Genomic DNA, 24,721 nt, shown 5'->3' with positions numbered 1-24,721 from the left:
TTTTTTCATTAACTTTTTTCAATATAATCTTTAGGCTTTTATTATAGTTATTGACGCAATGACGTAGTTTAAATTGAAACAAATGATAAATTATTCATCCCAAGGGCTATTTTAGGCCTGCTCTTGACATGACTTTTAATGCTTCGCGGAACCAAACAGAAATAATTGGTTCAAATTTGCCTTTTCTCCCCAACTAGTACCGTCCATGCTCTCATTTCCTAAGGTTCATCTCACTCATTTAAAAAAACCTCCTATCGTGCTATGTTTTATTTCCTTATCAGATGTTTTCTGTTTCCAAAAAAGGCGTAGCCAGTGAACACATTACGACCTTCAGGCCTTTTAATAAGTTCCAAATAGGTTACAACAATACACCATAAAAAAGCTACCAATAAACACATTTTTTCACAAGCCTATAAAAATATGGATGCAATATTTTCATGTCTAAGTGACTAAGCGATTAAGGCGGCCATTTGCTGTAAAAATTGAGCGTTCGTTTAAGGCCCACAGGATGAATCTTATGTTAGGCATTTACATCTTTCAAATTACAAAAGGCGGCAGCTACAGACCATAAAATTTAGGAATATGAGATTATATTTTGCTTTTCCCAGCTTTCCATAATGTTTTAAATCAACAGTTCCCTCAAAATAAGTCAAAATGGTTATCAAAAGCAGTGCGCTTAAGACAATGGAACACTTACCGTGGCGGTCGAAGAACTCGCTGCTGTAGGCACCGGCTTGAATTAGTGTAGGCGGGATGTCTCCCAATAATTCGATAATATGCGCAATATGATCTAAACAAGGCAAAAAGTTATCAAACTAGTCTATTTCTTCAGGGCAATTACCAGTCCATATATTGAAAAATTTCTACCACAAAAAGTTACAGGTTACATTTTACTTTGATGATCTATAGATTTCTAATTCATAAAAATATCATTGAAATCAAAATCTTTGATAATTTTCTAATCATACACAGAAGCGAAGCTGCGCACCACGTGCGATATAATACATATTTAACAAGGCAAACTGGCCGACAGAAAATGAGACGAAAGCCGCTAAGTCGGAAAGAAATTCGTGAAATAAATGTCGAAAAAAAACTTAGGACTACCAAAGTTCGAGACGGTTAGTTCGATTCGTTTTGCATAGAGTTGATTTAAAGAAACACATACCAGTTAACAAAATTTCGTGTTAAATTAGCATCGGAAAAAACTAAGGACGCGTTAACAAAGCCAAAACATTTGAGTTAAATACCCGCTTCAAAACACACCCATTCGATTATTTTTGCTCATCAAACGAGGCAATATGAGGCCACTAAAACGAATTACATTTCTTCAAGAGAGAATTACATTTCTTCAAGAGAGCTTCAAAAGGTTTCGATTAATGTTAAATCGGTTTATTGGCCACATATTGCGATTAAATAGAACAAGTTAACAGAAGAAAACTGAAAAATCCTACAGGAGACCAAAAAATCGGGTTGAGCTCTTTTGAACATTTTTCGAATTCGAAGAAAAAATACGTTGTGCCAATGCTATCCGATATTCGAGAATCTTTTATGTTTGACGGTCGGTCTATTATTCCAATAGTCATTCACGTTTTTTGAGCAAATTGCATTTTGTTGTTGGAGAGCTTCATTAGCCTTACATTTAGCTTTTAGATTTTGAATTGAACTTATAAAGAAATCAAAGGACACAAAAACTTTTTCCTTAAATGCGAGCCTCCACTTCGTTCGATGACTATTAAAAAAAACTTAAATGATGCCCAATAGGAGTTGATATTTTCACAAAGTCAAACACAAAGTTCGACGCAGAGGCTAAGCTGTATTCCGCAAACTAAAGGAAGAAAACGGTATTAAACAGGTCGAAAAGGCTAAAAGAATAAGGAAAGAAAAGCGAAAATAGATCTTGGAAAATGAAAAATTTCTATGAGCAGACGGAATCAAAGCACATATCGAGAGACTACGTGTCTCACGTCCTACCACCTGTGTCATTGGCTTTTTAGATATTAAAATACTAGCCACTAACAAGCGGATTTCGAAACATGAAATAAATGTTATATAGCGAATGCGAACACTTTTAGTGCTTCCTTTTCACGACTTGGGTTAGAAAAGAGTGGGTTCTTAGTATAAGACAACGCTCGATAGCTTACTTAAATAAATGTAACGGGTACTCAGTGATGTCCATTTAAACAAATAAAAATTTAAATTAAAATTGTTTAAGAACAGGATTAAACTTGTTGACATCAATTTGAATTCTTCCGAAACTATTTAAATTTTTCTGAAGAAACCTAAATTTTTCGTCAGTCAGTTTTTTAGCAGTTTTTCTCCAAAACAATTTATAGGGCATAACTATTAGAGGCTTTTGAATTGAAGAAATACCTGTTTGATAATTTTGTATCAATGCCGAAGGACAAGGGTAATTTCAAAAACAGACCTATAGCAAAGAAAAGTAAATCCCAAGATAATGACTTCAAAGTCTGTTAATTTCATCAATTACTTCAGTTTTCCTAAAAATTTAAGTGATTACAAGAGCTTGTTAGGTTGAAAGATGCTTAAAAATTTGCTCATTAGATTTGGGTGGGTAGTTTTCGAGAGAAGTCAAAAAGTTTCAAAAAACGGTAAAAAAAATCGAGAATTTGACTGTTCCTTAGGGTCATAACTTTTTGTGTAAAAAAATTGGGCTTAACCGTTCATAAAGTGGAGCTTCCCACAACCCGTTCTTCACAGAGAAACCAAAATCTCTGATTCGGGAGGGTAGTTTTTGAGAAAAGTCAGAAGTTTCAAAAACAGTCAAAAATTCGACTTTTCCGAGGGTCATAACTTTGTGCGTAAAAAATTTGGGCATAACCGCTTATGCAGGCAAAACTTCCACAACCCATTCTACTCATTGAAATCAAAACCTCAGATTGGTGAGGGTAGTTTTCGAGAAAAGTCTTAGAGTTTCAGAAAGGTGAAAAAAATTTTCCTATACATTTTCATATAATACCTGTTTTAATCAAATTTGTCGTGAAAATTAAGATTGTTTGCTTTTTCAGCGGAACTGTGAAATTAAATGATGAGTAAACTCTGTAATTTGGCGTCGGATCGAATACCGCCTGAGCAAATTAAACTTTTTTCAACTTAAATTGCTCGATTCAAAATAAAATTGAATTTAAATTTAAAATTTTTCATTTAAATTGAGTGGGCTCGTAATTTCACAATTGAATAAATTGAAATTTAAATTTTTTTAAATGAACATCACTGCGGGTACTTAAATGGTAGACAAATACTCAAACTAGATGGTTTAGAAAATTTCGAGATAATGATTCAGGCTGGCTAGACAAGTAGATTAACCTGGGAAAAACTTGATAACGTTTGCTAATAGCAAGCATAAAGAGCGTTCTTAAGAAATGTCAATTGCTTTCAAATTGGATGACAATTGCTCAATGTTTTGAAGCATCAGTTGTATCGCCGACTGAGCGGAGGAAGTAATAAATACCTTCGTCCCTGGAGTACTTTCCCTCACACGAGTGTGGTTCAAAGAGGAAGTCCCCGGTGGCCAGCTCGAAAGCCATGCAGGCCGTGGACCAGATGTCGGCAGATGTGTCGTAGCCAGCCCCGACCAGCACCTCCACTGAGCGATACTGTCTCGTCTGAATGTCTTCTGTGTAATGGTGGTGCTAAACAACCTCTAACTGTTCATAACTTGTCTCGCTAGATATGATCGGGCATGGCTTTAAAACCGTGTTGGTTCTTCCAAGTCAAACAAATTGCATGCTTTATGTCACACTTTCAGTACATTGCAGAAGGCCTGCAATTTCTCGCCACAAAAATGCTCGGATTTTGCTTATAAAAATCAGATTTCATATTTAACTACCAAATTTTACATCACCGTTTCCAATACTGGATTTCAAAACACGGGTTACTTTATTCATGTAAATAATACTCACCACCCAGCATGAGTTGCCTAAATCCGCTATTTTTACATTGAGTTTGTTCAAATCGTACATGAGATCCGTTCGCGGACAGACTACAACCATATTAGGATCATAGTCAGCTTGTGCTTGTATTTCTGACATGGTTCTGTCCCTTCGTCTGGCGTCGTTCGAAAGCGATCTATCACTGCATGATTCGATACTTGAGCTCCCGTTTATTCCATTGCAATTGGCCGCCGACCCGTTAGTTGCTTTTCCCACCACCTTCCCACTTGTAGAAGAAGCCGTGTTTAGGCTGTCTGATGACTCCGCTACTGAAAACGAGACAAAATTAATGCCACTCAAAGCAACCACATCATCAGCAATTGTGTTCAATATATTTTCCTAAATAGCGAGTTTTCGTTAATTAGTCATTAACTTTTTTAGAGACTTGATAATCTGTTTAGAACCAAAACCTACTTCTTTCTTCAGGTATCGATAATTGACTTTTTAGAGTCTGCTGGTCTACAGTATTATCATCTTCAGTTTCATCCTCATCTTCGTCATCTTCATCGTCTCCATCTTGGCTCAGAATGCTATCTCGGTTCATCAATGGTGCGATCTTTGTCTTCAGGGCGCCATCCTTAGAAGCATCATCCGATTTATCTTGTGTAGTGTTTTCTCCATTTATATTATCAGTTGGGGCTTTCGAGTCTCCTCCCGAAGTAAGACTCTGCTTTTCAAGTTCGTGTTCCAGTTCCTGAAGTTCATCCAACATATCCAGCTCTTGCAGTTGCTTCTGTTGGAGATCAAACAGTTCTTGTATACGTTTTGCCTTCTTCTTGGCTCGCTTTTTCTGATTTTTGGTCATCTTCGAATTTATTTCCGTCACTGCTTTGCGGTCATTTTTAGCCGTTGACACAGCTGAATTGCTTGGTTTTGATCCCTAAAATAATCCTTCAGCTGGAACATCGTTGATACAATTTGTCAAACCACAATCGATTATACAAATAAATTGAGGCTCAATATAAACAAACTCTGCACAGAGGGAAAGTGATGCTACGCACTACGTGTTGTCTGTAAAAAATGAATATAAAAAACTGAACAAACTTGACATAGTTAAAACTTTTTAAACACTTCGAAGTATTTTTTTAAAAAAAAATAGGCACAATCATTTCTCTAGTACCCCTTTTAATTCATAAAAGCCCATTTGACAAACTCGAACCAGGCAAAGGAATCATTTGTGAAAAGCGAGAAGAATAACTTTTTCACCGATTTTTTGAAACATAGCCAACTGACAATTGGAAAAGAGAAATGCACGCAAGAAAACAGAAAAAAGAACTGAATTGTTTTTGAGAAACTTCAACTTTCGATTTTTAAAGAAAAAATGTAACGTTCATTGCTTTTAACGTTCATTGCTTTTCATGGCTAAGAGAACAAGCAATATAAAAGTTCAAATAATGTCCAAAAATCGTATATCAAAAGATTGGAAAAATCCCGCATAATTACATGAAAGCATTGTTTAAACCTTAAGCAGAGTCTTTGATGTGTCCACTAAGCCAACAAATAATGGCCTCACAAATTGTGTTTTAACCAATAAATTTCAACTATCAAAAACAGGTCCTGGCCGGCTTTGAACCCAGAGCCTCGGAGAGCCAAAAGCAGACGTCACCTCCTTGTGCAAACATGCACATCAGACCGTCAATTTCAATTGATTATGAACCAAGCTATCAAATGATTCAGTGACTCTGTTAGACAAGTTGTTTATTTGAAAATAAGTTCCGGTTTGATAACGCTTGCTAATTGGGGGCGTAATTATCAAAATAAAAGCAGCGAAGCTAGTGGCTGACCTGTTTCATCCACTCAGCCGTTTCCCTCGCAAGAGAGCGGACAAACTGCTGGTCTACAGTGATCAGGATGTTTTCTGGTTTGATGTCGGTGTGAATAATAGCACATTTGGCATGCAGATAGTGCAGTCCTTCCAGGGTTTGCTTGATAATGTGTTTCACCACAGGCACTGGCAATCCCTCATAGTGGGACTTGATTATGAACTTGAGCAGGTTGTGGCCCAGCACTTCGAACACCATACACACATGTTCACCGTTGGGTCCTCTGATTTTAAAATTGTCCACCAACGATACTACTCTGCTGCGGAACGAATCCTCCGGGTCTCCATCTCTCACCTAAGAATATCAGACCAAAAAAACAACATTCGCTGAATTTGTTATTCATTTTTTGTAACTCATTTTAATCATTTTTATTCTTTTACCGCGACAAGAAGAGATATTTCGTCGATTGCAGTTTCAGTGTAATGTGCCGCACTTTTTACAACTTTCAAAGCCACATATCTCCTCAACCTAAATTACGAGAAATAATTGTTAGATTGAACTTCAATATTCGGAACTTGTAATGAACAGATATATTTGTACTTGAGATCCCAGCTAAGCCATACAGTCGAAAAGTGGCCCCACCCTAGTTTTCTCACAACATGATAGCGATCATGAAAAAGGTCTCCGATCTTCACTGGATGGTACCCGCCCACGCAGTAATCAGAGGAATCTTCTTGCTCGTCATCATCTGACCCCAGTGGCTCTTCTTCATCGTCTTCGTCGTCATCATCTGGAAATTCTTCGTCTAGGCCATACGTAGTTTCTTCCGGAAGAGGAGGGGGAACCTCACTTGGTTCGGGCTGACTGCTTGTACCAGGCCCTGCAGAGGGCTTGGCTTTCTTTGGTTTAGATCTAAGAGCGACAGTTAAGTGGAGCTGAATAGGTACACCTTTTACGGAACCACTGTCAAGTAAAAAGTACTTACTTAGTCTTCTCCGCGGTCTTTGCTTTGTTAGGCTTTGGTGCTTTTGCTCTTTTCTTCTTTTTCACGGCTTGCACTGAAAAATTAAATTACGACAATGAGAAAAGCAAACAAATCATGATATCAAAATCATTGTACCACCTACCATGCCTTTGAGCTCGAGATGACATTTGTTCGCTTCAAGCGACTGACTGAAATCTTAAGTGGTTTAGCCAGAAGGACAAATTGAAGAAAAATTTCTCACTCTGAAAAAGTAAGCGAAACAACATAAAACGAAACAGGAAAAAATTTTTTTTTGAAAGACGATACGACTCTTAGAGCAAAGATAACCGACATCGAAAGAAAGCCTGTACCATGATGCTATAAATCCTATAATTAATCGAATTTACCGGATGTTTAAACGGTTACACAAAAACGACTAAAAACATAGAAACTAGGAGTAAGAAGGTAAGAAACACTAAGACTCGGGGTTTCTACTGTATCGTCAGTGGTAGTAGTCACGTTAATCTGAGAATTATATCATTAACTAATATCATTAATCTGAGAAAATTCTTTGCACTTTTATGTGAAAAAATACACAAAACCACCAATTATTGGCAGTGGGATGTAGCACCAAAATGGTTATCCCAGATACAATTTATCACCAACGATCTTGCCAATTGCAAATATCTTTAAGTGTACAAGCGCAAATCGTGCTGCAATTTTTTTAATTTTTCAAAATAATCATTGACTTCAAAATCCTTGTAGTTGAATAATCATTATTTCAAATTGTTTGTAGTAAACGAAAGGTACTAGGATTGGGCTCCAGTAATAAGCGGTGCGCCTCAAGGATTGATCCTAGGTGCAATAGTAGTAGTAGTAGTTAAAAAAACTTAGAGACTGTTCTCAAGTGTTCGCACCCATATTCAAGTTCATGGGTATATTTTTATCTTGTTTGTGATGTTAGTTTCCACATCTGCATATTATTCTCCATGTGAAAATGCTTTCCTCGAAGTAGTGTCTAATGAAGAAGTGCCAGTCGATTTTCCGCAAGGCATCTTTGTTAAGTTCGTGATACGTAGTTGAAAAGAAGTTTCGTTCGTCGGAAAAGTTGCCATCGGTTTTCATCAATCTTGATTTGTACAGCCTGTATTCTCCTTTTTTATTTGTCTGGTGTTTTCTAGCGAATCAATTTTATCTGAAGTTTCCTCTATATCATAGTCACCGTTTCTCATTGAAACTAGGAAAAGAAGATCATGCATCTCGACATACAGACTGAGTGGTAGTATTCCTAGTGAAAGGAGGCGGTTACGGTATTTGATGTTCGATCCTAATATCCATTTTGTTGCATAGTGTTGGACTTTTTCAAAGTCTTGGAGGTTTCCCATGTTTGGCCGCCACGCTTGAGATGCGTTTTTTGCCATCGGTACTAAGTTTTTGCCATCGGTACTACAGCAGGCCGACGTAGGTTTCTTTTAAATTGAAAGAGGCATTCTTTGTCTTTTTGGAACGTATCTGACAATTTTCAACCCAGTGTATGTTATGATGCACAGTGAGCCTTAGAGCCTGTTTGTATTCAACTGGTGTAACAGTCGTCACATATGAGGTTAAGAAAAATAGGCCCTATAACCATTGCCTCTACGGCGAGGGACACTACCTCTTGTGCTTTTGTACCTCAATCTGTTGGAGCCAATTCAGATCGCTTAAGACATGGACTACAAAATCGTGTTACAGCTTACAAGCCACTACCAAAATCCTCCACTCTAAAACTAAGAACGCCCTATGGCTAGACTTCTAAATAACTAAAACACGCGAACGACGTTAAAAACAGGATGAAACCCATGTATACTAGCGATTCTGGTGTTTTCTAGCGAATCAAATTTATCTGAAGTTTCCTCTATATCATAGTCAACGTTTCTCATTGAAAATAGGAAAAGAAGATCATGCATCTCGACATACAGACTGAGTGGAAGTATTCCTAGTGAAAGGAGGCAGTTACGGTATTTGATGTTCGATCCTAATATCCATTTTGTTGCATAGTGTTGTTCTTTTTCAAAGTATTGTAGGTTTCCCATGTTTGGCCGCCACGTTACGAACATGTGTAATAGATAATGGCTACCGCAGAAGTTTTCCATGACCGACCCTACCAAGGATTTTTCATTCATCGGCAGGCTATCGGCCTCAGTCACCGCGAAACCCATTTCTGCTTCCAAGCCGACCTTCAACCCCTAGACATGTTTCTGTATCAAAATTAGTTTGTGGATCACATTCAAGTGCCCCAGGACCTCATCTTTCCCTGGTGACAACCTTACTCGCTCCGTAATCTCCTCATTCAAACCTGCCTGCGGGTGCAGGCACCAAGAAGGTCTCGACAGCTTCCAGACTACTCCCATGTTTGTGAACAATACGTTGTCCTCGCCGCCTAACCTCAATTCCACTCTTTTCTTTGATCGTGGCACGCAGGCAGATATTCTCGGGTCCGTTCTATTGAAGCAAGCCCAAGCTCGGCTTATCCCTTTCCGTCGCGTCGTCTTCAATTATTTTTTCCGTCCAGAATTTCAGCAGTTCCATGACTTCAAAGTTCATGTAAGCAGCTCCTGCTTCTGTGCTCAAGAAGGGATTGATTTTTAATTTGTCTGGTGTTTTCTAGCGGATCAATTTTATCTGAAGTTTCCTCTATATCATAGTCACGGTTTCTCATTGAAAATAGGAAACGAAAATGATGCATCTCGACATACATACTGAGTGGTAGTATTCCTAGTGAAAGGAGGCGATTACGGTATTTGATGTTCGATCCTAATATCCATTTTGTCGCATACTGTGGGACTTTTTCAAAGTCTTGGAGGTTTCCCATGTTTGGCCGCCACGCTTGAGATGCGTTTTTTGCCATCGGTACTAAATTTTTTGCCATTGGTACTAAAGCAGGCCGACGTAGGTTTCTTTTAAATTGAAAGAGGCATTCTTTGTCTTTTTGGAAAGTATCTGACAATTTTCAACCCATTGAATGTTATGATGCACAGTGAGCCTTAGAGCCAGTTTGTATTCAACTGGTGTAACAGTCGTCACATATGAGATTAAGAAAAATAGGCCCTATAACCATTGGCTCAACGGCCAGGGACACTAACTCTTGTGCTTTTGTACCTCAATCTGTTGGAGCCAATTCAGATCGTTTAAGACATGGACTACAAAATCGTATTACAGCTTACAAGCCACTGCCAAAATCCTCCACTCTAAAAATAAGAATGCTCTATGGCTAGATTTCTAAATAACTAAAACACGCGAACGACGTTAAAAACAGGATGAAACCCATGTATACTAATTTTTTAAAAAGGACAGAAGACGTTTGATCCAATTCAGATAAATCAACTTGAAATCCGCCTTTTCTCAACAATCGAGAAACTAAATTTAGTAGTCACATATTGACATGACTCCAGAAATAAGTGAATATGTAAGTAAAGCAACTCTAGAACTTTTAGGGAACAATTAGTTTGGTAAGAAATTTAAAATGTTAATTTAAAGGTTTTCGCACATTTTGTGCATCATCAGGATTAAAATTTTTTTCCATATTTACAAAAAGATCAAAGATCTGAAAACTAGTTTTGACTCAAGAAGTTATGTTATCTGGACTATAGGGCAGCCTTACTTGTCGACCTGCCCAATCAACTTCTCTCTTGCCTGACGATGGCACTCTTGTAAGATTTCCCAAGGTTCTCTGTCGGGAATATGATAGCTCTACTCGAATTGATTATTTCCGTAAAATTGCGAATAGCAGTTTTTACTCTAACAAAGTTTGTGGTCATTTTTCCAGCAATTATGTCTCAATTTTTACAGACTTTTATTTCAATAAACTTAATCATGACATGGTCGCTTCGGGTTTTTCAAAAATTTCCGTTTCCCCCAAAATCAAGGTCAAACTTCAGAATACGACTGACTGGCGTATACTCCCCCGACTCAAGATCGATGTCCTCATCGCGCTTGGTCGTCATGTCAGTGAGCCTCCAGAAATTTGAGTGCCTCTCAAGATACAGTGCCAGTGATCGCTTACAGACGTTTGCAGCAGACTCAACCTTATCTAAATCCCCAAAATTCACAGCCATGTAAGACTGTCATTCTAAAGCTGAACATCGACCATAATCTTCATACAATTGTAACCTGGATTTCAGCTTCACAAACAATTTTTAATTTTTTTTTGTTTGTTTCAGTCGGAAAATATCATGCAATATTTTGATAAGTAAATAGCTATAGTGTGTTAGATAACAATAGTTTGTAGATGAAAACCAAGAAGGCACCAAGAAGGTCTCAACAGCTTCCAGACTACTCCCATGTTTGTGAACAATACGTTGTCCTCGCCGCCTAACCTCAGTTCCACTCTTTTCTTTGATCGTGGCACGCAGGCAGATATTCTCGGGTTCGTTCTATTGAAGCAAGCCCAAGCTCGGCTTATCCCTTTCCGTCGCGTCGTCTTCAATTATTTTTTCCGTCCAGAATTTCAGCAGTTCCATGACTTCAAAGTTCATGTAAGCAGCTCCTGCTTCTGTGCTCAAGAAGGGATTGTATGACATCCTCATAATGCCAGAAATCATAATGCTGATAATCTCCACGTTTCGAGGGCTTCGAATAATCCTCCGCCTTGATCATGGCACGATGTACGTCATGGCTACGGCAATATTTGCATGGTTCTCAAGAGATTGCCTGGAATCATCGTCTTTCTCAATCACAGCACTCTGGTTCACGTTTAGGATGATGCTCGAGACCATGTTCTCCAACGCCCTATTCTTCGTTGCATTCTGGTAGCAAGCTTGGATCACCGCGTCAGGTATCACTGACATGATCCATCTCAGGAAACAAGTGGCGCCCAATCTCCTCGCAAGACTTAAACCGGAGTCATCTCCAGCAACATCTTGCATCATCATCCGGTATACATGTGGTTCTCTGTCGGTCAACTTCAGCTTGTCACATGAGGACAGACCCTCCAACACAACTCCAGCCTGGCAACACGGAAACAAGATTTGACCCTCAGTTCTGGTGAAAGGATTTGTCATCAGAAGCTGTGCGGATGGAGGTGCCCTCATTTTTTTCTCAAAGTATTCCAGCAGTAATTTATCCCATGATCGCCCTAGTCGGCTCCTCAGCTCCTGTTTAATTATCTATGCCTTCTGCTGCGCGGCCCAATTTTGGCGCTTTCTGGACTTTCCGCGATCCAGCTTCTATCGACAAGTCTCTAACTCCTTCATCGTGCCCAGAGCTATCCACCAGGAACGAGCAGTGTTCCTCGTGAGTCCTTTCTCAAGGGTATCATTCGAGATTTATTGTCCGACGCTCTGGTGTTGACTCGAGACCCAGACCCGTTCCTTGCCGACATCCACCTCCCATGTTTTTCCACTGGTAGATCCTCTCTTTATGTTCACCCTTTGTGGCTTAAAATCCTCCTCTGTCACTGAACCAGGTGCAGTTTCCATGTCGGCCACCACTTCCCCCAGCTTCCTAGATGTCGATTTGTCTTTGTAAGTCGCAGTGTTGCAACTTGCCAAAACCATCGGAGGTGTCTTTTTCCGCTGAAGGACCCCCTTTCTCCATCTCTCGCTTCCTTTTCCTTGGCCTTGACGATTGTTCGAGGTGTAGACACGATCATCATCGAAGCTGCTCCACTCTCTTGACCCTCTTCTTCTGACTCTTGCATCCCCCGTTCTCTTAACGCAAGCATTTTTTCTCTCTTTAGCCTTAATCAGAATCATAATTTTAGCTATAAAATTTGGTTTATCTTAATTACTCATTTTGGTCTTGACTGGTTTACTTTCACTTTTCTTTTTTAGAGTAGAATTTTCTATACAGTATTTGGACTCAGTGTTAGACCTTGTTTCCCTGATATGAATCAACTTGCTGAGTAGTTCCAAACTCGCCTCCTTGTCTAGTCCAGTTCCCATCAAGATAAGTTCTCCAAACTCCACCATTATGTCCCACAGTTCCTCCTTGAATTCCTCAACATCTACTTCCCGCTCTACCGTCTGATTAAATTCCCTCAAGAACTTTTGCCATCCTTCTCGATCAAAAGTATTCAAAAACATCGTTTTCTCTCCTTCAAAGGTGTTTTGCTCCTTGCTTTCACTACTCAAGCATACCATGCCCAAGTCCACTGGCTGACTCCCAAAGTGTAACACCAATTTTTTTCGAGGGGATCCCAAAGTCGGCGTCGCCGTGTCTGCCCACTCTTCTCCGCTCAGGTCCTGCAGCAACTCACGCGTAGTGCCAGGGCTGTAGCTTCCAGGCACTATTTCTTCAGCTCGGGTCATCCTGTGTCCTTGACCTCCTCGGGTTCACTGTGAGCTTTTTCCATTTTCTCCCCTTCGGTCACTTCAGAACGTTACTGCTTTAAGGCATCTTCAAACCTGTTCTGTTTTGGGAGACTTTTTTTGTCTCCAGGAGTGTCGATCGACAGAGGTGAAGGTGTGACTGGGTTTGGCTTCCTGTACTCCGTGAGGGGCACGTAGAGAGCGCCAGCCGCATCAAGTCTACGTCCCTCATGTTTTAGCTCCAATTCCTCCAGTCCGTAAGGTGCCAGATGCTTCTTTGTTCGACTATCAGCTCCAGTTGTCCGTCTTCCACTTTTATTTGGCATACATCAATTACAAGGTCTTTGTTCTCGAATCCGGCCCTCTCAAGAACTTTGTTCACTTCATGCACATCGTATCTCGGCGGCATTAACCCCCTAATTTTCTTAGCCTCGTTCATCCAAGAGTTTATCTTGATTTCGCTCGAGTGAAAGTATGCAAAGTACCCAAAAAACAGGGGATCCCAGCCTTGTTTGAAAACCCTTTGTTGTCGCTCCCCGACCTTCCTCACTTGTACTGACGGTACCAGCATTAGATTGTTCATTCGAAGTCCGGGAGGGTGGCCGGCAAGACATCTCGCTCTAGTATCATCTCCAGCTTTTTTTTATCAGGTCGAAAGCTTCCGGCCAAGTTGGCATCCTCAAAATTTCTCTGGCCTGTTTCTCCAGGGGATCATATTCCAAAACTTCGGGTAGGCTTCAATCGGACTTTCTCGTTTTCCACCCATCCTGCTTTGCAACTGGCCTCTGCAGTTCAGCACCATTAACTCGGGATCTTTGGGTTTTTCAAACAACACTGTCTCGCTCATCTGAGTTCTCAAGTGTCCTTGTTTGCACCATTTCAGTGCCGTCCCATCTAGGATGCTGATCAAGCTAACATGTATTAATGAGTGTCTGTACGCTGTACGCTGTTATCAAAGGGTCGGTGCAGGCGTAGGTCACTGCCGGTCCGTAGACGCAGGTCACCACTTCTCCCAGCCCTCTCACCACTCCCACAGGATCCGATGACATCGCCAAGCTTAAGTCCGTCAGGAGAGGCATACCCCCAGTCACTTCCTCGACTTGCTTCTTTGTATTCGAGTTCGCTTCTTTCCCCTTCAAGTGACAATTTTGCATCAAGAAGTACTCCACCAGGAGCGTTTTTAACCCCGCCGCACCTTTTTAGGAAAAAATCTCAATACTTGGTTGAGCTCTGGTCATGGACATCGGGTCCACATTCTTCATCAGACGCTGGAATACTGCCAAATTTCCATGCGCCAGGAGGTTCAGCGTCAAGTATCCATCAACCCTGAGGGTCTCCACGCCCCTGCTGACCTTAAAAACTGGGCCCATATTGAATAGGTATCTGAAAAACACCAGATACAGTGGTAGCAAAAGGTTGATTGACATACCCAAGAGGTCCTGAATGAATACATCGAAGAGGGTCTTCCCCGCGGAGAACATCCTCTCCATGTGTTTCTTCCCTCAACACGGGCTCAAGAACCCCTGAATTTCTCACCCCTTTCTTGTTCTCAAGTTTGCTATGGCGTGATCCTTTCAAAAACCATTGATGGTTGTGTCTTTTGCCATGGAGACGAACGTTTCCACTATCAATCCCTTCTTCTCGGCTTGCTCAAGCTGGTTCTGCATGAGTTCCCACACCTGTTTTATCAATGGGGCGCCGTTCCTTTCGTCTTGCCAGTCACACTCTCTAGCCTCGGCGTCAGGAATGGCCTACGTCCTCTCTCTTGCGTTAGACGATAAACTATCGACTCCAGCTGTTTCTCCACACGCGCCACGTTCCTCTGATCATGTATGGTCCTTCTCGAGCAACTCGTAGAGCCTACAATCTTGAGCTCAATGCTCCGGAACCATAGGCTTGCGGTCAAGTGGCTGATCACATGATGGTCATACATTATCTCTGTGCATCATTTCCCAACTGTTTGCTGTTCATCATTTCCCAACTGTTTGCCCGTGTCATGGCATCCGGTGCTACACTCGCGTGTATGTTCGATTCCCTTGGGACTCTAGTTGAATTTGATGCACCTCAATTTATTACTCACTTCACTGTTTCCGATCCTATGATATTGTGAATCTGCGGCAATGGAGTGGATTCTTGTTTCTTACGATGCGGTTCCGCAAAGTGTATCCTTGATCCAGGTTGTTTCACTGTTTTCTCTGCTACTGCTTCATCCTGATTAATAGAATTTCTGAAGAGCGCATTCAGTTTGTACTGTATGGCACAAGAACTCTCTGCTTGCTCTCTGTTCATTGTGTCCATTCTCTTCTGGTCTCTAGACTCCAAAAATGGGGGTTTACGGTTTCATGCCGTTTTTTCATTATTTCCATATCTTTCTTGATGAGCTTCTCCCGTTCAGCGTCAAGTATCCATCAACCCTGAGGGTCTCCACGCCCCTGCTGACCTTAAAAACTGGGCCCATATTGAATAGGTATCTGAAAAACACCAGATACAGTGGTAGCAAAAGGTTGATTGACATACCCAAGAGGTCCTGAATGAATACATCGAAGAGGGTCTTCCCCGCGGAGAACATCCTCTCCATGTGTTTCTTCCCTCAACACGGGCTCAAGAACCCCTGAATTTCTCACCCCTTTCTTGTTCTCAAGTTTGCTATGGCGTGATCCTTTCAAAAACCATTGATGGTTGTGTCTTTTGCCATGGAGACGAACGTTTCCACTATCAATCCCTTCTTCTCGGCTTGCTCAAGCTGGTTCTGCATGAGTTCCCACACCTGTTTTATCAATGGGGCGCCGTTCCTTTCGTCTTGCCAGTCACACTCTCTAGCCTCGGCGTCAGGAATGGCCTACGTCATCTCTCTTGCGTTAGACGATAAACTATCGACTCCAGCTGTTTCTCCACACGCGCCACGTTCCTCTGATCATGTATGGTCCTTCTCGAGCAACTCGTAGAGCCTACAATCTTGAGCTCAATGCTCCGGAACCATAGGCTTGCGGTCAAGTGGCTGATCACATGATGGTCATACATTATCTCTGTGCATCATTTCCCAACTGTTTGCTGTTCATCATTTCCCAACTGTTTGCCCGTGTCATGGCATCCGGTGCTACACTCGCGTGTATGTTCGATTCCCTTGGGACTCTCGTTGAATTTGATGCACCTCAATTTATTACTCACTTCACTGTTTCCGATCCTATGATATTGTGAATCTGCGGCAATGGAGTGGATTCTTGTTTCTTACGATGCGGTTCCGCAAAGTGTATCCTTGATCCAGGTTGTTTCACTGTTTTCTCTTCTACTGCTTCATCCTGATTAATAGAATTTCTGAAGAGCGCATTCAGTTTGTACTGTATGGCACAAGAACTCTCTGCTTGCTCTCTGTTCATTGTGTCCATTCTCTTCTGGTCTCTAGACTCCAAAAATGGGGGTTTACGGTTTCATGCCGTTTTTTCATTATTTCCATATCTTTCTTGATGAGCTTCTCCCGTTCCTTGTCAGTCTTTTTTACTCCTTCAGCAGTAGTATTTTCTCTTCAACTACTCTTGCTAAGAAGAACTAGTTGTCAAGTTTCTCAATTTTATTGTATCTGACTTCTCTTTTCGTTTCCTCTCGGTCTTGCTGGACGCTCTTGAGCTTTTTTTTATCTGCTCTAATTTTAGCAACAAGTCTTCCAACTCCACCGGCGGTGATTTTGATTCTGTTACAAGTCCTGCTGAGTGACCTGCTAGTTTCTCTGTGAATCCTGTTATCAGTTCCCCTCTTTCACCAGCCTCCGCTGTTTTGGCGGACACCGTTCTAAAGGTCTTACTTTTGCTTGTACCAGCTATTACTTCTTCTGTATCTTTCGGCCTCATCCCCATCATGGTGTCAAATCTTCGTGAAGGATTTTTTTTGTGAGTAATCTTTTATTGTTTCCGGGGTGTTGCCAGTGACCTCATTTCCATTGCCTATCGGTGAGAACTCAATTGTTTTTGCGTCTTGTTCTTCAGCGTTCGGCATTGGTGTTGATTGTGTCGTTTTCTTCTCAACGTCGTCAATAATTGTTCAGGTGTCTCTAGATCAACCTCTGCGACGGCAGCGTTCTTCCGTTTTTCAAGTTTTTCATCAGTTTCATCCTTTGACTCTTGCCCTTTTTTGTTACTCCGCGTGTTCACCATTTTAACTGAACTATTGCTCTTCTTTAGTCTCGGTATAATTGTCACCCAAGGCTGTTTTGTCTGTCCTTTTGGTCGAGTTTGCCTTGGCCCGACTCTGGCTTTTTATGGTATCGACATTCTTGTTTTCTTCATGGTCTCTATTTACACTTTTAGTCTATGTACACTTTCGTCTATATACAGGTGCTAATAAAAAAATCTTTAACTCTCCTTATTTATCTAACCCTTTTAGAACAACTTCAGTTTAAAATGTAATATACAGTCCGGTTTAAAACTTATTCCTAGATGTCCTTTATCCAAAAGTTTGTCGTGGGTCTGTTGCGTTAGCTTCCTCCAATCCTTAAAAATGCCGATCTTGACTAGCTTTTTGAGCTTCCCAAGGATTAATTACTCGTTTTAGCTTCCCAAGACTCAACTCCGTTAGTGTTGGGCACTTGTTTTAGCTTCCCAAGACTCAAGTCTTTTAGTATTGTGCACTTGTTTTACCTTCCCGAGACTTAACTTCTTAAGTGATGGGCACTTGTTTTAGCTTCCGAAAACTCAAGTCCTCTAGTGTTGGGCTGTTGATTTACTTCCCAGGACACTAGTGTTGGGTTGTTGATTTAATTTCCCAGGACCCTAATGTTGGTCAGTTGATTTACCTTCCCAGGACTCAAGTGTTGGGAGTTGATTTGCTTTCCCAGGATTCAAGTGTTGGGCAGTTGATTTGCCTTCTCAGGACTCAAGTGTTGGGAGTTGATTTGCCTTCCCAGGACTCAAGTGTTGGGCAGTTGATTTGCCTTCCCAGGACTCAAGTGCTTGGCAGTTGATTTGCCTTCCCAGGATTCAAGTATTGGGCAGTTGATTTGCCTTCCCTGGTCTCAAGTGTTGGGTAACTGATTTGCTTTCCCTGTACTCAAGCAAACAGTGTTGGGCAGTTGATTTGCCTTCTTAAGACTCAAGTGTTGGGCAGTTGATTTGCCTTCTCAGGACTCAAGTGTTGGGAGTTGATTTGCCTTCCCAGGAATCAAATGTTGGGCAGTTGATTTGCCTTCCCAGGACTCAAGTGCTTGGCAGTTGATTTGCCTTCCCAGGATTCAAGTATTGGGCAGTTGATTTGCCTTCCCAGGACTCAAGTGTTGGGCAGTTGATTTGCCTTCCCAGGACTCAAGTGCTTGGCAGTTGATTTGCCTTCCCAGGATTCAAGTATTGGGCAGTTGATTTGCCTTCCCTGGTCTCAAGTGTTGGGTAACTGATTTGCTTTCCCTATACTCAAGCAAACAGTGTTGGGCAGTTGATTTGCCTTCCTAAGACTCTAGTGTTGGGTTGTTGATTTAATTTCCCAGGACCCTAATGTTGGTCAGTTGATTTACCTTCCCAGGACTCAAGTGTTGGGAGTTGATTTGCTTTCCCAGGACTCAAGTGTTGGGCAGTTGATTTGCCTTCCCAGGATTCAAGTATTGGGCAGTTGATTTGCCTTCCCTGGTCTCAAGTGTTGGGTAACTGATTTGCTTTCCCTGTACTCAAGCAAACAGTGTTGGGCAGTTGATTTGCCTTCTCAGGACTCAAGTGTTGGGAGTTGATTTGCCTTCCCAGGAATCAAGTGTTGGGCAGTTGATTTGCCTTCCCAGGACTCAAGTGCTTGGCAGTTGATTTGCCTTCCCAGGATTCAAGTATTGGGCAGTTGATTTGCCTTCCCTGGTCTCAAGTGTTGGGTAGTTGATTTGCTTTTCCTATACTCAAGCAAACAGTGTTGGGCAGTTGATTTGACTTCCTAGGACTCAAGTAAATGTAGTGTTAGGCAGTTGATTTAGCTTCCCAGAACCCAAGTAGATGTAGTGCTGGGCAGTTGTTTTATCTTCCCAAGACTCCAGCCACCAATGTTGGGCAGTTGTTTCAGCTGCCCAGGATTGTCTCGGAAACTCGTGTAAAATGCCCCCACCCCCCCAAAATTCTTGCCAAGAATTGACCTGAGGGTCTCTAACAGGTCCTGCGTTCCCTTAATCATTTGCAACTGAAAAGTCTGATCGGGTTTGCTACAACAGGTTATGGTTGAAATTACCTTAAAGTTAAGTCTGGCTGTCTTGAAAATCTACCAGCCTTTTTTGAAACTTCCTAGTAAAAACACAAAAGTGTTATAAAATGAAAAGTGTTATAAACACAAAAGTTTTTTTTGTAAAATCAAAGTTGCCAAAAGTGTCGCTCCAAAAAAAAGTTGCCTGGTACTTGGTTGTCTAGCGTTATTTCAAATACTGTTGTTGATCTGGGATATTTACCTTACTGGTCGCAAAAATATATATATTTATTTCCGATCCCCCCGCCTGATCTGGCTAGACCACTTACCTTATCTCATGTTCACTATGGGGTACCTTCGCATTCCAACTCCTGTTTTCAGTCTTTATTGTGGTCAGAATTGACTCCGGTTAATATATAATTTTAAAAAAATCCACGATGCCGATTGTATGGTTACGGTAGTACGGCTCACCTTTTTACAATATCCAACCACCACCCTTTATATAAACAGCCCCCCTGTCTAACTTCCCCCCTTTCTAGGCCTCCATTTAAATAGAAAAACCCTTTATGCGCAATGGGTACTAAGCCACTCAAGAGAAAACCCGTAGAACGTGTTTCCAAGCTCTGCTCAAGTAAAAACCTCAAAAAGTTTTAGGATGCCGCTTATTCACTATACCTATCTCTTATAGTATAAAATGGATTTTAACGATACCCGTATGACCAAACAGGACACAGGACGGTGATCTACTCTAGTGGTCACACTGCACTGGTCACACTACTTGTAGTTTATTTCCAGTAGCGTCCTCTCTTGATTCCCAGATCTCAGTCCTCCCAACTCCATCACTATCCGACTGGTCGCCTCTTCCAGTGAAGTCTCCCAGTGGTTCCCCAAGACTGCAAGTCTAGCTGAAAACATTTTCAACACCCCGAATTTGGGCACCTACTAAATATTTGCTACTTTGATCGAAACGATCGGTCTTATTTTAAAACAAAATAATTATACTATCATTTAATTTAAAGGTCTGATCCATCTAATCTGGAAATCAAAACTAGTGTCCATTTTTAGTTTTTTGTGGTTTTTCTTCCTATTTCTAATCCTTTTTTGTTTTTTCTTTCGTTTTATGTCTTTTACCCATTTTTTGTAGCTCCAGAGTCCCCCATACTAGGATAGCTAAGCCTCGTATCCGAGAGCGCACCGAGAAAGTTTTCACAATTACACTTAAAAAGCTATAACCGTACGACCAGAAGGTGGACATAATCCAGTTGAACCGAAATACCGGTATTCTAGAATGGATATGAAGCCCGGAGCTGCGTCAAGTAAAATCGATCCCGTAGTCTTGATGTCGTAAAACAACCAGGAGCGCTATAAGAACACTATGTAACAGTCGTCCGCTTATGTCACATAAGAGGTTAAGAAAACTAGGCCCTATAACCAATGGCTCAAAGGTCAGGAACACTATCTCTTGTGGTTTTGTACCTCATTTTGTCGGAACCAGTTCGGTTCGCTTAAGACATGGGACTGCAAAATCGTGTTACAGAACACTACCAAAATATCCCCTACTCTGGAAGTAAGAAAACCCCATGGCTAGGTCTCGACTCAAATATATCATAAGTTTTTGTAGAACAGTCGGCTTTTCTGGCAACCAATTGTGGAACGCAAGGGCGTAATTGTGGCGCAGGCAGGCTCTTTGAAAGTTTTGAGTGATCAGCTGTGTCAAAAAGCACAACTGTACAAAAAAAAACATGGCGGATTAGAATAAAATGAAATTGATCGCGGACTGCCATGGCCTAACTGAAATGACCTTGATGACCACATTGTGATATTGTAGCTTGGTCAGCTCGATTGAACCATTGGAACTACTGGAGCAGGTGCACAAACTCATGAAAACCCTAAGGGTGGAAATGTTCCCATACAGAAGAGTAGATAGGAGACCGGCGAGAAGCTCTCAAAGATGAAATGTGTTTGAAATACAGTAAAAGATCTCATAGGGCGGCTGGTTAAAAGTTTATGGTTGGATCTAGCGCAGCACTATAGTGTAACAGCAAATACCCCATACCCTAGGTGGTACTGAATGCGAGGGGACAACAAGTGTTGATCGATCAATTTTTCTCGGTCCCTAAATGTGTAAGATTGCTAAGAGTGTCGGAAAGGTCATACGAATAGTTGACAAAGATGTTTGGGATAGTCCCTGAGTGACGTAGAAACAAATTAAAGGAAGTAGTGGGAAACATTTCTTGAAATTGAGTGAAGGAGGCGTAAGTGACTTCCAGAAATAGAGGGCGTGTGGTGCACTGCCGACAAAAATCCTCCAATTGTCGAAAAAGATAAGACTCATCAAATGATGATGGAAGAAGCTAGAAGCTTCAGGATAAAGAAACTGGAGAAACATCATTTTGAACCCCGGGGAGTAATCTTATCACTGCCTGGCGCAACGTGCGCAAACGTTGGGGTATTCAAAACGGGGGAATCTAATGTTGATGTGAGGTTCTGGAGAATTGTTCACCACGGGGCTTCCTATCTCAGCCCATCCCTGCCGTGTCCATATTGGTGGTGTGTGCCATGATGGGAGTGAGGTGGTTCGAATCACCTGAGCCTTCTCAAATTGTAAAATGATTCCATCACCCCCAACGTTGGCATTTTTGCCCTTTCCTTACTATTCCGCACCATCATTTGCCCCTTTGTTTTTTACCCCCATTCCTCTCTCAACTCTCCTTAATGTTTCTAAATGATTTAAGAAAATGTTAGAAAAGAAAAAAAACTTAGTAAAATCAATGAGTAGCAATAATCAAAGTTGCGCAGAAAAAAAAGTAAGCATTTTTAATTGAAAACGTGCCAATTTTTTTTAAGTGCGTTGCAATTTTCCATCCTAATGAAGTGAAAAACATAAGGCTTTAACGAATGTTTATTGTTTCCTTTTTATTGTGAAAAAAAAAGAAATTATAACTGATTTGCAATGGTTTTTATTAGCTTCTTAAACAAAGCTCTATAATCCTTTTTTGTTAATTACAATCGAATTTTTTTGCATTTAATAGACACTGACAACAAAACTCAATTATAAACAGTTTTTTATGATGTAACTCCAGCGGCAGCTGGTGAAACAATGAGATGACTATAATTTGCCATAGATTAGTACGCATTGAACAGCAAGCGCTCACCCTTTTCAGCAAGCGCTTTCCTTCAAAACTAGTTTATGAATTGTATCAAAAATACATTCAGAGAAAATTCAGGTCTAGCTGAGTCGGAAAAATGTCTCAAAATGGTCACAAAGAAGGTACATTGAGAGATTGGAATCTTGCGGGAGACAATTTCTCCGCTCCTTCCCGTCTCTGTATGTATATAATGATTTTGAGAGGGCGCGCGCTGAAAAGTTGCAGTTTTTTTATGAAAATTTACTAAATAGTGCCAAAATGGCATTTCTGTCCTGTATTTTTCACTGAAGCCCTCATCCGTGCTCTTATTTGGCTCGAACTCTGATAAAACGAGCCTTTGATACAAATATTGCGCATAGTGGCCTGAAGTTAACTCCATTTCAAGGTTGTAAGATGAAACGTTGCATTCTTTGTCAAAGTACACAACCAGTTTGATTATTTTGTGATATTTAACTTGAAAAGTTTAATGAGTGAACAGAAACACAATCCGAAAAGTTATTGCCGCACTAAATTACATTGTTACCTTCGGAAACAGTCGGCATTTTAATTGGTTTGAAGATTACTGGACTTTTGTAAACCGAAAATGAGAGTTTTGCTATTTTGTCTGTTTTATTTTTTTCTGGTTGAGGTGGCTCAGTCTTTTCCAATTTCCCACCATTATAACTCCTTGAAGCACAGTAAGTACTTATAAGCGTACTCATGAAAAAACAGGAACGCTTGAGTTCAAATGGAGCTCCAATCGTGCCATTTTGTAGAACTATACTGCGGTTATTATTTGTAGAAAACCATTTTTCTCACCAAAGTTTTCCAACCTTTGAGAACTCATACTAATCTTTGAATTCTTATATTAATGAAATAAATTTGTGGCGAGGAAGAGCGAGATGGTTGGGTCCTAATTGTCTGCAAACATCTCAAAAGTGGTTCTTTTCTCGTTCGTTGTACCTTTTCTGCAGTACTGGAACAAATAGAAATGCCTAAAAATGGTAGTGAAAAGGAACAAGCCACACCTCCTTGTATCTAAATTCCTCTTCCCCCCCCCCTCTCCACAACTCTAAATCTGCACCTGCACTAAGATCTAAAACCTGAAAATCTTATCAAAATTAATTAAATGTTTTGAGACCATGAAGTCATGAAGGCTGACGACAAAAACAACTTTCCTAAGTCAGAAAAAATAATCGAGTATATAATCTGCGAGCTGAACAAATTTGGTCTTTCGCTAAAATAGCAGTCAAATTCTGCATGGATTTTGGTAACATAAACACTTGAACATGTCAGGGCGACAATCTTAAATCTTCCGACCATTTCGAATCTTTGAAAACTAGAGGTTCTAAAATACTTCAATTATTTGATACTCGTTGGAGCAACAACTGACAAGGCTTGTCATTGTATCGAAAATGTCGAAGGAATCAAGGTCGGATTATTACCACCTAAAAATTTGGTGAATGAAACTAAATTAAACAGTGCAGCAACTCCAACCGAAGAAAAACGAAAGGATGAGATTCTCAACATTTAGGTCGTAGATTTTCATTCCTACACTGCGATGGAAAAAAAGACAATTTAAATATCGAAAGTAACAAACGTAAATCGTCTTCTGAGGGAATAATGAAGAAAGCGTGAAATTTCACCAACCTCTTGATCAATTTTAATACGAAAGAAAGGGCCAAAAATGAAATCTTAAAATTTCGGAGAAGACTTGGTGGGGGGAAGTTTTTGCAATTTTACTATCACAAGTCAAAGACAGAACAAGAAACAATTTGCAAACCAGGATGCTCAGTATCCGGTCGTACAAAAAACGTACAGGAACAATTCAGAGACTATTTAGACGAGCTGTTAACAATTTACAACCAGTTTCTTGTGTCGACAATTAGTATTATAAGTCGATGAGTTGTTTTCGATAAATATGATATATTTGATGTACATGTTGATTATGAAACTCTAAGAAATCTTAATTTACAGTTCTAAAATAATAATTATAAAACAGAAGTATGATCCCGTTCAAAACCTCGTTTAGAAATATGGTCCCGCTCAAAATCTCATTTAGAAGTATGATCCCGTAAAACTACCAATGGTGCCATATAAAAATCAGACAAAACAATTTGTAGGTAGTTTCAAAAATTTGCCAGTGAAATGATAATTTTGATGATTCCATTTTAAAGAGAAATTTAGAGGCAAATCTATCGAAGAAATGTTTACAAATTTTTCTTTTTTTTTTTCATCCACTTAAAGTACTCTAAATATTTTTCAAGTTGTCTGATCAAAAGGGGGGGGGGGGGCGTGCTTCTTAACGACAACCGACTCCTTGAAGTTCAAAAATAGTGTAAGTTAAATGAGTTTTAGTTGAAAATAAGAACATGAAAAATTTGAAGAAACAAAATTCTGAAAGCTTTTGCAATTTCAAAATTTAGACTCTGACCATGGATCGAGGAGCCGCTTCTTTCATACCGGATACTATATTGCTCATAAAGGAACG

At 40.5% G+C, this 24,721-nt stretch overlaps 1 protein-coding gene across 1 annotated transcript in view; it reads right to left on the bottom strand.

Moving 5' to 3' along the window:
* The window catches only part of LOC134842522 (SRSF protein kinase 3-like), a 261,300-nt gene that overhangs the window by 2,376 nt on the left and 234,203 nt on the right, over positions 1-24,721 (bottom strand). Inside the window, exons 2-10 of the mRNA XM_063858904.1 lie at positions 6,841-6,942; positions 6,699-6,771; positions 6,314-6,625; positions 6,154-6,241; positions 5,735-6,067; positions 4,365-4,830; positions 3,921-4,219; positions 3,470-3,650; positions 698-790 (exon numbers count right to left, since the gene is read on the bottom strand). Coding sequence (XP_063714974.1) covers positions 698-790; positions 3,470-3,650; positions 3,921-4,219; positions 4,365-4,830; positions 5,735-6,067; positions 6,154-6,241; positions 6,314-6,625; positions 6,699-6,771; positions 6,841-6,865 — 1,870 coding nt within the window. The 5' untranslated portion in view covers positions 6,866-6,942. The remainder of the gene's footprint in view (positions 1-697; positions 791-3,469; positions 3,651-3,920; positions 4,220-4,364; positions 4,831-5,734; positions 6,068-6,153; positions 6,242-6,313; positions 6,626-6,698; positions 6,772-6,840; positions 6,943-24,721) is intronic.

Source organism: Symsagittifera roscoffensis, chromosome 3, assembly GCF_963678635.1.
Source record: "Symsagittifera roscoffensis chromosome 3, txSymRosc1.1, whole genome shotgun sequence".
Taxonomy (NCBI): domain Eukaryota; kingdom Metazoa; phylum Xenacoelomorpha; order Acoela; family Convolutidae; genus Symsagittifera; species Symsagittifera roscoffensis.
Note: the sequence above shows the minus strand (reverse complement) of the source record. Positions and strands in the feature narration are given on the sequence as shown.